The sequence below is a fragment of the Malurus melanocephalus genome, unplaced genomic scaffold (assembly GCF_030028575.1).
Source record: "Malurus melanocephalus ecotype Western Australia unplaced genomic scaffold, MMel_1.1 scaffold_16, whole genome shotgun sequence".
Taxonomy (NCBI): domain Eukaryota; kingdom Metazoa; phylum Chordata; class Aves; order Passeriformes; family Maluridae; genus Malurus; species Malurus melanocephalus.
Genome location: NW_026623248.1, coordinates 2,961,121 through 2,973,550, shown reverse-complemented (window position 1 = coordinate 2,973,550; position 12,430 = coordinate 2,961,121). Strand labels below are relative to the sequence as shown.

Below are 12,430 nucleotides of genomic sequence, written 5' to 3'. Positions count from 1 at the left end.
TGAAAACAAAGGGAATATGCCACTCTATAGTGTACACAGTCTCTCTCTGACCGTTTCATCTCTAGCTGAGATGGGGTAATGCACACATGCAACTTATTTAAAAGTTTGGAAATGCTACACTGAAATATGYTATACATAATGAAGTGATGAACACCCTATAAAGTTCTATTGGCTTCAGAGAAGAAAGAAGATAGACAGCATCTTCAAGGACTAGGCTTTAGCTGCTWAAAAAACTACCATATCTAAAAGCATCTTAGTTTGAAGTTTGTATTTTAACCTTTGCGATGAAAAGCTTTGTGATGTTCCACCTGTTGAAACATTTCAGCTTGTAGTGGAATTTCGCAAGAATAAAACAGAGCAGTAAATATGATATTCTTAGTGGAAGAAGACCACTAAATCTGCTCCCTCACTGCCATCGTAGACCCACAAATAGAAGCAGGAAAAGTGGAAGAAATTCACAAGAATTTCAACAGTTCCAGGAAGTTTCCACGATTCTGTGAGTTTGTCTGTATATTTCCCTAGGAATCTATCAATTCTAGCTACCATGGAAGATACTGCAGTGTGGCTGAAAAGTACAGCTTTGCAGAATAGATGTGGGTGTATTCTGATGCAYTGATRAAGCCAGATTGGTGATGTGAAGCTCTGGGWGTCATTTGAGAGAGAACTTCAGGATTGATAACAAGGGGTGGCAAGAATGGTACAATGTGTATCTAARGGAAGTGTGTACTCTCAGGTTCCAGGCTGCAGGACACACAGGACAGCACTGCAGATTTTCTCTTCTGTAATGGGTCACTGGCCCAACTGTTCTCAGATAAAACTCAGGATTCTTTTCTGGTAGGAAGAGCTATCTGACTGGAAGAGTACAGTGGATGTCTTTGCCATTATCATTCCATTGTGAACCATTACTGGCAAGATATCTGAGGATTAGTTGAGGCAGTGATATGTTACTGTGGATTCCAAAATCTTCCTTGGAGTTCCTTGAGCCCTGGCTGCTGTTGTCCTTTTCTGATCCCCTAAAGTGACTGACAACACTGCTCCCTGCTATGGGCCAGTTCCCACAGTCTCCACTGGGATACTGACTGCACTAGGTAAAAAGATAAATAAGATGTTTTGTCCAAAAGCATGGAGAAAAAAATGGCATGCTATGTCTCAAAACATGTCATGGGCAAGGCAGAGAAAGCTAAAGAAAATAGAAAAATCAAGCTGAATAGGTGCAAATATGCAAGAATGGAAAGAAATTACATTTGGCAATTGTATCATGGAAATTCACTGGAGTCTGTGTAAACAAGGACCAGAGAGTGGTGGATAATCTGTATTAACTATTGTGAGCAAAATCCCCTCTCAATTCATTTTTGTATTTATGAAAAGTTGATTCTAATGAACAGTGAAGATATTCACAATTTGTAATCATGCAGATTGGTATTTTATTTATAAAGATGATAAAATAAGACCAAACCAGAAAATCCAACAATGAGGAGAAAAATGGGAAGATACAATCCATGTTTCAGTTTAACTGAACAATTGTTTTATTTTAGAAAACAGATTTTTACTCTTAACGAGAACAACATACCTCAGTTAATGGTGAGGACAGGGCTGGAACAACAGTCAGCAGTGCTTTGACTTCAGATAAACACCTTATAGCAATTTCCTAATGGTATAAAACAAGAAAAAGCTTGTTCTATCTGAGTAGTACAAACACATGCTGTAGTATCAGTATCATCCGATAAGCTAACAGATGGCTCAGCCTCACAGAATTTTTCAGAATATTCAAGTTTTAGGTTATTGTAATTGAATTCACAACAAAATAAACCTTAGCTGATGAATATAAATTTTCTGCGACACAAATAGTTGTGTTTTCTGTACAAACACAAATGCCCAAACCTTGCAGTTTGTACTGAGGCAAAATTGCCCTCAGTTCAGGTTTTAAATCCAGTGACTGAACATACTTTTGCTGTGTGTTTACTGAAGATATTATAAACAAACACCCTGGCAAGATGATATTTATACATGTATAATGCAGAGCCTGCTAATCTTTTAGTATTCTAAACATTGTTTTACCAATTACTGACATATATTAATGAAAGTTTGAGCAAACACCTTCAGGTAATCAGAAACACCCACTAAAGGACAGTTCTGTCTACCCTCCTGAAAACTGTGATTGGCCAAAATATCATTTGTTCTCCAAGCTGGTCAAAATACAGCCTTGTAATAATGGCACAGTGCACAATTGTCACTATTTCACAGCATCCATCAGACAAAATGACAGCCTCTATATCATTAATCATTTCACATAATAGATAGAAAGAGAATCCTGTCACATGATAAATGTCTTCCACTTTGAAAATAAACGTCTATTTTGCCTTGGCATTTATCAAGCAGCACTTATGCTGTGGCAACATTCTATTCCAATGACATTATCTCAAACAGACCACATGGAAAATTCTGAAATTTCCTTTGTGTGTGTGTATGTGGGGACAGTTATTTGCTTGTGGACTATATTCAGCCTTGCTAATAAAAAGAAACGAGGAAGATGGCATAGAGAAAATGAAAATAAATTCAGTGCCAGTTTTAGTCCTCTCTCAATAACCTTATTAGGAAGGTTCTTTCAGAAACCACCACTGCCCATTTTACATTGAAGATGTGTAACTGATGTTTAAAAAGCACTTTTGGGTTGATAACCATGCTAATTTGACAGACTGCCAAGGATTTTCAGATGTAGATTACTATAAATTAGGTATCAGTTTCCAAATCTATGTACCTGAACAGGTAGCCTTTATTTTCAAGTGGAAGGTTGAAAATGCCTGTTTTGTTTTGTTTTTGTTTTTCTAAAGTGACAAGCAATATATAAGGAAAAGTTAAATATCAAATAAAGAGTGAAAGTATTTCAACTTTTCTTTAAAGAGGTGAGGAAAGCCTAATGTCTGCCTTTATGCCTGCCTTCCAAGTTATCTGTCATTTATTTCCCCAAGATAGACATCTTAAATCAAGTGAAACATACATAAGAGCAGAAYCATTCTTACTTACTTTTGTTTTTTCATCAAGATGTACTTTCGCATCACTCATTTTGGGCTTATTTGAAGGACTTATTTTCAAAGTTTCACTTTGTTCAAGAAAACTTGTAGGTACTGAACTTTTAGAACCTTGCATCAATATTTCAACTTGCTCCTTCAGATCAGACAATTTCTTCCTTAAAGAAATAATTCTAAAAGAAGACAAAGTTTTTCATTATTGGTATTATAAAACAATATGTGTTGTTTCCAGGTTATAATTAAGCTGACCTAGCTTTTATTACATATTGATTATGTTCTATATTTTCTTTCCTTTCAAGACTGATATAATAATTTGACAAAAATAAGCTTTCCATTTAATAAAGTGGAAATATGGAATGCATTAGCTTTTTACATTAAAAATAGAAATAAATACTATTTTAGGAATGCCTCTCTAAGAAAAAGCTTTTTCATCCAACGAGCACAAGGGTGGCAGAGGCTGCAAATCTCCTTGGCCCATTATTCCTTCCCTTCCACCCACTCAGCAGTTCCAAAAATTTTAAGACTAGATGAATGATATGGAAGAAGTAATAAAAAATGTCATAGGATGTAAAATTAAGGGCTGAGTCTGGCACTACAATGGAGAAAAACTCTTGCATTCTCAGATGCAGGGATGGGGAAAGTAGGTGATCCAATGAGAGAATGGGAATGGCTGCTGGGAATGTTTCTTAAATCTACTACATTGCTATGCCAGGGTAATATAATGAGCATATGTTACTTGGTTCTTTAAGAATCAAAACTAAAATGCTAATGAATGCATTGAAAAAGCGACTGTTTGGATGGGTTAAACACTGTGTACAACATCTTACAGTTTTTATAGTGAAAAATCTTTGAAAAGCAAAAATGCAGGTTTTTAAAGATTTCCAGCTCTTTGATATTTTGTACTTTATTTTCTCTCATCCTAAATGGCTGATTGATCTTTAATACAGCATGAAATAGAGTCAGTGATTATTTACCTAGCCAACGGAATCCACAAGTGGCCTGAAAACACAGACGTTGAACTGAAAATCTTGATGTTGCTAATCTTGACAGGGCTCGTATTATAAGCATAAAGCAACAAAACCTGCAAGAGACGTGGAATGGGTGTGCTGTAATGCAGTATGGTATAGCAGAACTGAGCTGTTTCAGTGGCACAAGATTATAATACATATCAAATACAGTGTACTGATGAACTCTTAGATAAYTGACCTTCAAAAAAGAGGGGAGTGTGGCTTCATGTGGATTTGTACTATACTCTGTTTTTAAAATGTTTTTAAATATTTAAATTATGAATATAATTTCTGTGGTTTTAAAAATTAGGTCTACCCCATAGAGACACTATCGAAATCCCAGTGTTGTCCTGATGCTGGCCAGTCATGTGCATGGCTGTCATCATGCTAGGTTTAAATCCCTGAAGTGTGCATAACTCACCAATCTAATAAAGCTGTACTATACAAGAAAATTAAATAGAATGTTTTCATCTTTTGCTGCAATCATTTACTAGTATGGTTGAAAATATGCTTCCGAGTGGTAGCGGAATATTTTGATTATATGGAAAATATCAAGAATATGGTATTCATTCATTAGTTGTTTTCAAGCRTGGTCTCTGGACCTCTAATATCTGTATGGCCATGCTAAAGTAACCTGCAAAACCATATGAAAAGGTAGATTATTTACATTACTTCACAGGGCTTCTATCAGTTTATTAATAGAGATAAACGGGTCTAGTAAATTTAGTCACTGAGCTGCTATGCCAAAAAGTTTGGAGATCATGGATTTTTATTGCAGTAGCTGAAAGTTTGCCTACCTGTTGTTCCCTTGTATAAAGATAAAACAAATTCCATGTCATAGTCCCTTGCATTCCTGCAACCCTCCCATCTCTTTTGTCTTTCAAGTTTAGTCTGACCTTTTGGGAAAACGAAGTTTACAAAATCTCATTTTCACTGTATATGTATAACTTCRTTTTTCCAAGAACTTCCCACCAAACTATTATTCAGTGTGTCAGTCAGGTCTACCCAAACTTAGAGGGCAGGTGTTAAAAACAGTAGGGATTTGCAACAGGCATGAATGTAACATGACCCGGAAGCTCTGCATGGGAAATGAAGTTTTTTTTTTGGCCAGTCAACAAAAACTGTCAGGGCATTCTGTTTTTYTGAAGAGGTTTGCAGCAAAGCAACTATATATAGCTCCCTGCTGTCCAGCTCGCCTATCAGCAACTGTATAATTCAATTAAAATGCTGATAACTCATAACACAAATATTCATTGGAAATGAGACAAAATGTGCTCCACTACCAAAGGAACTGCTTTGCTCTAGGTATACCTTCGTTTCTGTATCATTTGATGGCTTTGCCACAGAAGGAATATACCACTGAATGTTAATTTCCTTATTTGAAGCACTTGCTGCCCTACTCTCTGTCTGCCCGTCTTCTTCTGCAGTGACAGAAACTGGAGAAGCTGTTCTCACATGTGACACTTCTGATCCAATTTCACTAACTTCAAGAGACACCTGAAACACAAAATGAAGGTTTAAGATATTTTTTCTGTAGTGAAACATGAAAAATCTGTTATAATCTAGTGTCTACTGAAATTGGTACGGTTTTCATTCCTGCATAAATATATGTTTATTAGATAAATGGATAGTTTTTGAAAGTGTTATTTTTACCAATTTAAGCCTTTTCAAAGCTCACGTGATGCGACATTTCTAAAGGTAATATAAAGGATCTGTGGGCTGACTTAGAAATACCCGCAGTCACGATGATTGTTGCCTTTGACTTAGAATCATTATGGCATTATGGTTTTTGCTCAAATCTATTATTTGGCATACTGATCATACAAAATTTAGTGCTGAAAAAGTAGTTTGTTAGGTATGTATATTGATAATTAAAATAGTATTTTGAATGTTAGAATAATGCTTTATTTATGTTTACCTCTCTGTTTTCTCAGCTGTGCAATTGACAAAGCAGGTGACACCTGCTGAAAATTCAATCACTTAATTTGTGAGGATTTGTTGTATTTAATAAAATACATATGGAGCATTAGCAGGGCTTTCATCAAATAGCTACTGTTGGCTGTCATTCCAGGGAATTAATGCAGGACTACTGTCAGCCAACAYTCATTCATGAGCAAAACCTTTTCATAAAATTGTGAAATATTTGATTTAAAGGCTGAACAGTAACACAATCTTTACTTTTTTTAAGTATTACACAGATCTGCAAAGAAGAGTGGCCAAAAAGTCGCATTTCCAGGGAATATGGAAGCTATTTGAAAAGGTTCTTAATGTCTCCATCATTGATTCCAAAATGTGGACACTGAAAACAGCTGCCTGGGGAATTAATTCTTTCCAAATTTTGAATATGCATTGCTGAAAAAAAAGGAGGCTAGTTTTTTTACAGGACGGTCAGCTCATGACCACTACAGGGCAGTAAATCCAAGTGAGCAGAAGAWGGATTCCTCACGATAACTTAATCTTATGCCATTAAGCCAGTTAGCATCCAACATCAAAACTTAAAAGAACTGAAGACAGCAAYGAATCCACATAATGAATTCAAGCACATGGATATGCCTTCAGTGGTCATAACCCACGCTATGCCATGAGGTATGCATGCAGGACCCACCTACTGCAGACAACTGCTACATTCAGAACCTTTAGTTCACTATCCTGATAGCATGGAGTGTGAACAAAACTAGAAGAAAACACATATTTGTAGGTGGAAAGAACGTAATTCATGCTGTGCCCCTGAACTAGAGCTCTTACAATTCTATTTCATGCTATATACTTCTTTCTAAAATGTGTGCTATGGTTTTGGGTCATTTTCACTGAATTGCAACTTTTGGGTTTTTATTCATATTGAATTTTTTTTGAAGAAGGACATTACATCTGCTATTGTCAAACTGGAGGGTTGCTGAATTATATACATAAATATTTGTCTATTCAACTGTCTCAAAAGCCTGAAGGCAACCATCTTAGTTAAATATTTCCAACCCTATTAACTATCATGGATCAGAATAAAAAACAGGAATGCAAAATGTAACAAGGCACAGAATTTTAATTATAGACATAATGTAATTTGGATTCTTTGTTCAGCAGATCTGAAAAAAATGTCAAGGGTCAAAAGTAGAATACAGAGATAGATGTAAGAGAAACAACTTCATACATAAAAATAATTCTTTCAAAAAGTATATCTATTTGTACTGTTAAAACTCACAGTAATAAATTACAGTTACATTTTTAAAATAACCTATATAACCTTCTGAATAGTTAAAGCTTCTAAAAATGTTGTGATAAAAATCAATGAAGCTTAGAATTAAAAAAGTGAGAGCTTTATGCTTGTTAGCTGTCTACAACAGTGAAGTTAATACATGATTATGCAGCTTGCACCCATCACGAACATGACAGTGAGCTCTGAAGCTTATTATTCTAGGACACTGTAATACTAATTATGTCAAAAAAAGAGCAGACAGAGTAAAATAATTTTTGATATATGATGGCTGTTATAAATGTCACATACCATATATTTACAATTTATTCAGTGGCACAGTCAGCTCTTTGTTGGGAAATGAGTAATGATATGCTGTCCAACACTGCAGAAAGTTCACCAACTCTAGACAAGCTACTTTCACAAAAGTATTTTTATTCATTTTTGTAACATACCAAGTTCTCCCTCCTCAAGGCTCCTCTGTCTCCATCTAATACTGAATACAATAATTGAAAAATAACCCACAGAGAGTGATCTGTCATTTYAATTTTTAGTATTAGGATAATTATTAATTTGAGAATTGGGATGGAGAAACTTTAAAGACAATTATTTTTACACTTGATCTTCAAACACAAATTTCATTCAATGCTCAAAACGTGTGCCATGGTCAGCATAGAGTTCAGAATTCCGATTCAAGATTTATCTGAGTAGTATTTTCTGGGTTGCCTACATCTGAAAGCTCAAATAGGCTGCTTGCAAGCCAGAGACCTACAAAGGTTGATTTTCTAGCCAGCAATAATCARTAAAAAATTGGCACACAAGACCTTCAACAAATTTTGAGAAAATATAACTTGCATATTTTTCTAACATCTTGTTTTTATTATAGGCTAAATTAACAATACTTGTGCGTACAAATTAGAAAACTCACATTAGGACATTTTTGGTATGAAACATGGAGATCTGCAAGATTTAAAACCTCSGCCCTACAGAGTAACAACCAATTTGATTACCTAATAATAAAAAAAAGGTTTAAAATATCATTCTGCTTAATCTTCTAGTATCTAAATATACTGGCTATGGCATGCAGATTATTTTTGCAGAAATGAATAAAACAAGGATATTTGCATTTGTTAACTTCATAGTTCACTGCTTGCTGAGAATTTTGGTTTTGTACTGATCCTCTGCATAAATAATTTAATTCTTCTATAATGCTCCCGGAAATATCACCACTGGAACTATTGAGAATTTGAATGAAATACCAGTATACTGTTTTTGAAACATTAGAAAGAACATAAGTACCTCTGAAGAACCAGCTGGACTACTGAGTGGCATTTGTWCATCATGTAGTTCTTTTGGAAAATCCTCAAGACAACACATTGAATATTCAAGCAAATTCTTTTCCAGAAAAGAATGCATTTCTGCAATGCGTAGAACAATTCCTGTGTCAGAAACCAAACTAAGGTGTCCATCTCTTGCAGAAAGTGATCCAGGTCCTGGGTTAGGGGCAATTTTTAAAAGAGATTTTTAAAATTACATCATTATTACCCATTAAAATGTCAAATSACTGTAGCTACTCTATGTTCATAAATTTTGAAAATATTAAAATATGCAAATAGATTCAATATCAAATAAATGCATTTCCAACAATTATACTGATTATCCTCAAATAATACTAGCTTACGATATTTGTAATTTTTCACCAGTGATCAGATAATGAAACAAACTCTGACCAGACATTATAAAATAGCATCAAATGGGAGGTGTAATTTTGAGGTGTAGGTACTTAAACTCAGATGTAAGGACCAGTGTGTTCACTAGATGCCCGTGCTTCCACTAGAATAAACATGTATTCATTCAATACAGTCAAGCTTTAAGGTCTCTTAAGACCCCAGTTTAGGCAGTAGCTGATCAGTTGAGTTGCCCCCTAGGCTCCATCACTGGTACCTAAAGCTGAGATATACATGCACAAGTTTGATCTAGAACTAACAATWAATCTAGATTATGATTTTTTTAGAAATGTTTCAGATGTAAACATAACTTCAGATGTAATAACAATTAAGTTCTGAGGGAGGTCTTCCTAGTATTGTGGAGGCTTGTGACTATTTTCACTTACAGCACTTGTAAACTGACATAAATCTTGATTTCCATGAAGATTTTTTTTCACATTTATACAATTTTAAGGAACTCAAAATCACACTATTTCAGATGATAGCCTTTGAATCTGACACTGTTGGCCCACAAGAGCAGTATCTCACCTATAGCAGTTTTCTAGAAGGAAATAAAAATACATACCAAATAGGTTTGTGTTATAAATTCTTTTTAAATAATTGTGGTAGCGAATTATGTGCACCCATGTTATTGTATCTTTCTTCTGGCTTGCCTTGGAGGCAAGATTTTCYGTTCCTTCACTTTCACCCTGCTTGTCTTCTATGATTTGCTTGTCTTCGGTAAAAGATGCTTCAGGACTTTCAGAGACCACATTGTATCCACCTGCAACTCCAGTAAGAGTTCAAGAACACACATGAAGTGGTTGGAATTCAAAAGTTATTCCTGCCTTGTATTGTAACTCAAAGTATAACTCATGAACCTGGTTGTATTTTTCGTACATGAAATTTTTTTTTCTATTCTGCTTTAATATTAGTTGAAACTGTAGAGAAATTGTTTTTTAGATTATGTGCAGGAACCTTACTGGTCCTTGCAAGAAACTAAAAGGGGTAGAGAGCAAAGTGCATTCTCTCACTCTGACTTGGAATACAAAACCAAATTATTTCTGCATATTGTTCAATAGAAGGTATTTACTAAATGGAAACAACATAAGGAGTCAATAATGCAGCAGCTGAACTTCCCAGTTACATTGACCCAAGCTCAGAAGAGTTAGGYACTCTGAAATGTTCACTGTTAGTTTTAATCCTGTCCCTTTTAGATAGTAAACACATTTTCAATGAAATGTGTTCTCAACTGTAAAATAAAACAAAAGAAAATATTTTCTTTGTGCTGCCTAAGAGTTATATTCATGCAAAAAGAGGAAAAAAAATCAGTGTAGATATGACTACATCACTGCTCATATTCAATATGTTTTTCACTGTGTTAGTACATGGGTCTCTCAAAAAAATACACAGTTCTTTTGCTCTCTTTCTCARTCCAAACTGAAAAAAAGGTTATATTATAGTAATTCCTACAGTAAACTTTCAGGAAATAATTATGGGTGCTTCAACAAAATCTGAATGCCTGTATTATTCCTGACATTTCACTGTCAATGCCAAATGTTTAAATGACCATGCTGTCTTATAGATGAAACCTTAAATAGTGTTTCAGTAGGAGTTTTACAGAAAATATTTAGCATGCTATGCTGATAATTTACATTTCAATTTGCATTTTTGTATTTTGGCCTACTATTGCTTTTCTAAATTTTCTATTCTTTKTATTGGCTAACAGAACTATCAGGAGAAACACCTGCATTTGCTAAAGGAAAAACTGATCTGTAATTATAAGCAAATGGAGCTAGTACAAAACAATCTGATGGAAAGTCTTAGCACACAACACTTGTTTTCATAAACCAATCAAAACACATATGTTTAAACACTGTACAGTAAACAGACATTGCTCAGCTTTGCCAGAAGCTATCAAGCACAGCAATTCAGTCATTGTCAATCTCTTGGGATAATTAAAATTAAGCCACTGAACCAAAATTCTATCACTTAATTAATGTTTTCCAGTTTAAAAAGAAATATGAATATTTTGTCTTAGTGTTTATACAACATCTAGCAATAGTTAACTCAGAAATCCTAGTTTCACTATTGTGGTTCTCTTTTAGATCAAAAACTTCCATTTCATCAACTCCTTTAGCTGAAAGATAAATGCAGAAGTTGAAAATAAATGAGGCAAAGTTCTACCAAGTTAATAGAAGCATCTCTAAACAATAACCCACTGGATTGGAAAGATAGTRAAAATTTTATTATACTGACTGTAACTTTTAGAATACAGTACCCAGGCAGAAAATTTTGCAAGAGTTTGGGCTTGTCAGTTTTGTGGGCTTTGTTATTGGTAGTTTGTTTTGTTGTTTGGGTTGAGTTTTTTTTGGGATAATGCAGGGGGAGACAAGCTATTCAACACCAACATCTCTGCACAATCGAGAAACTCTCCAARGGAAAAGCTAATATACCTAGGGAAAAAAATCAGTGATAAGTCAGTATTGGAAAAAATAAACAAAAAAGCAGTGATGACTCATAGTGGGGACAAGACCTACTTTAGATGTCTGGGGAAGTCCTATAACAAAGGACCATCTGTTTTTCCAAAATTATGGCAGTATGTGCACTCTTTCTGAGTCACAGTGTGTAAATCATGGATTTTTCTTAACGTATTGAACAGGTGCACAGGCTGATACTTGAAGACCATGAGGTCTTAATATTTTGTATTACTATGCTTGATGAGGCTTTTGCTTTTACTTTCCAAAACAGATTGATAGTTTTYCATAAATGAAAATCAGATATTAAATGTATTACTAGATTACATTATAATGGTATATAKAGCTTATTATTTAATTACTTTTCTGATATTGCTATGTATAAAGGCATACCAGATATGAAATCTCTGTATGAAGAATAAAGATCCATAGAAGCAAATTTTGGGATTTTCTGTCGCACTTCATCGTTAATGTTCTGTTCTTTAACACTCTTCATTCCAATTAATAGCTGAGAAGCAAGCACAGCTTCACTGACCTAGAAAGAACATTTATTTTATTCAGGACTAGTTCACTATGAAATTTATATAGATTTTAAAATCTTAGAGTAGCAAGATGAGGACAAAATATTAATTATTAAACATGCTATATTTTTAAAAATATATCAGGAAAATACTCTATTGCTTTCTGACATAAGGTACACATTATATTTAAATAAATCATTACTGCTGACATCTTAATTACTGCATAAGTGATTTCTAAATAGATATCCTCATCTGGATGCCATTGATGTCTGCCCACCTGTCAAATACATGTGCACACATATCAGCTCATGTGCCATTTTATTTGCACTGAATCAAAGTTGAGGTAAACAGAGTCAGATCTGTCCAAGAGAGATTAAATGCACTATTCAGACAGTGTCATTTTAATTTTATTAAAGAAAACCCATACCAGAAATTTCAGGAGACCTTTCTACTCTTCTTGTTAGCATTGTCTTGTTTGCTTTTACAAGTAGAATAAGATTAAG

At 34.4% G+C, this 12,430-nt stretch overlaps 1 protein-coding gene across 1 annotated transcript in view; it reads right to left on the bottom strand.

Annotated features, from left to right (window-relative positions):
• The window catches only part of CFAP54 (cilia and flagella associated protein 54), a 103,826-nt gene that overhangs the window by 3,270 nt on the left and 88,126 nt on the right, over positions 1-12,430 (bottom strand). The window contains exons 62-68 of the mRNA XM_057385805.1: positions 11,800-11,941; positions 9,516-9,713; positions 8,523-8,716; positions 5,348-5,533; positions 4,004-4,110; positions 3,025-3,202; positions 1,571-1,648 (exon numbers count right to left, since the gene is read on the bottom strand). Coding sequence (XP_057241788.1) covers positions 1,571-1,648; positions 3,025-3,202; positions 4,004-4,110; positions 5,348-5,533; positions 8,523-8,716; positions 9,516-9,713; positions 11,800-11,941 — 1,083 coding nt within the window. The remainder of the gene's footprint in view (positions 1-1,570; positions 1,649-3,024; positions 3,203-4,003; positions 4,111-5,347; positions 5,534-8,522; positions 8,717-9,515; positions 9,714-11,799; positions 11,942-12,430) is intronic.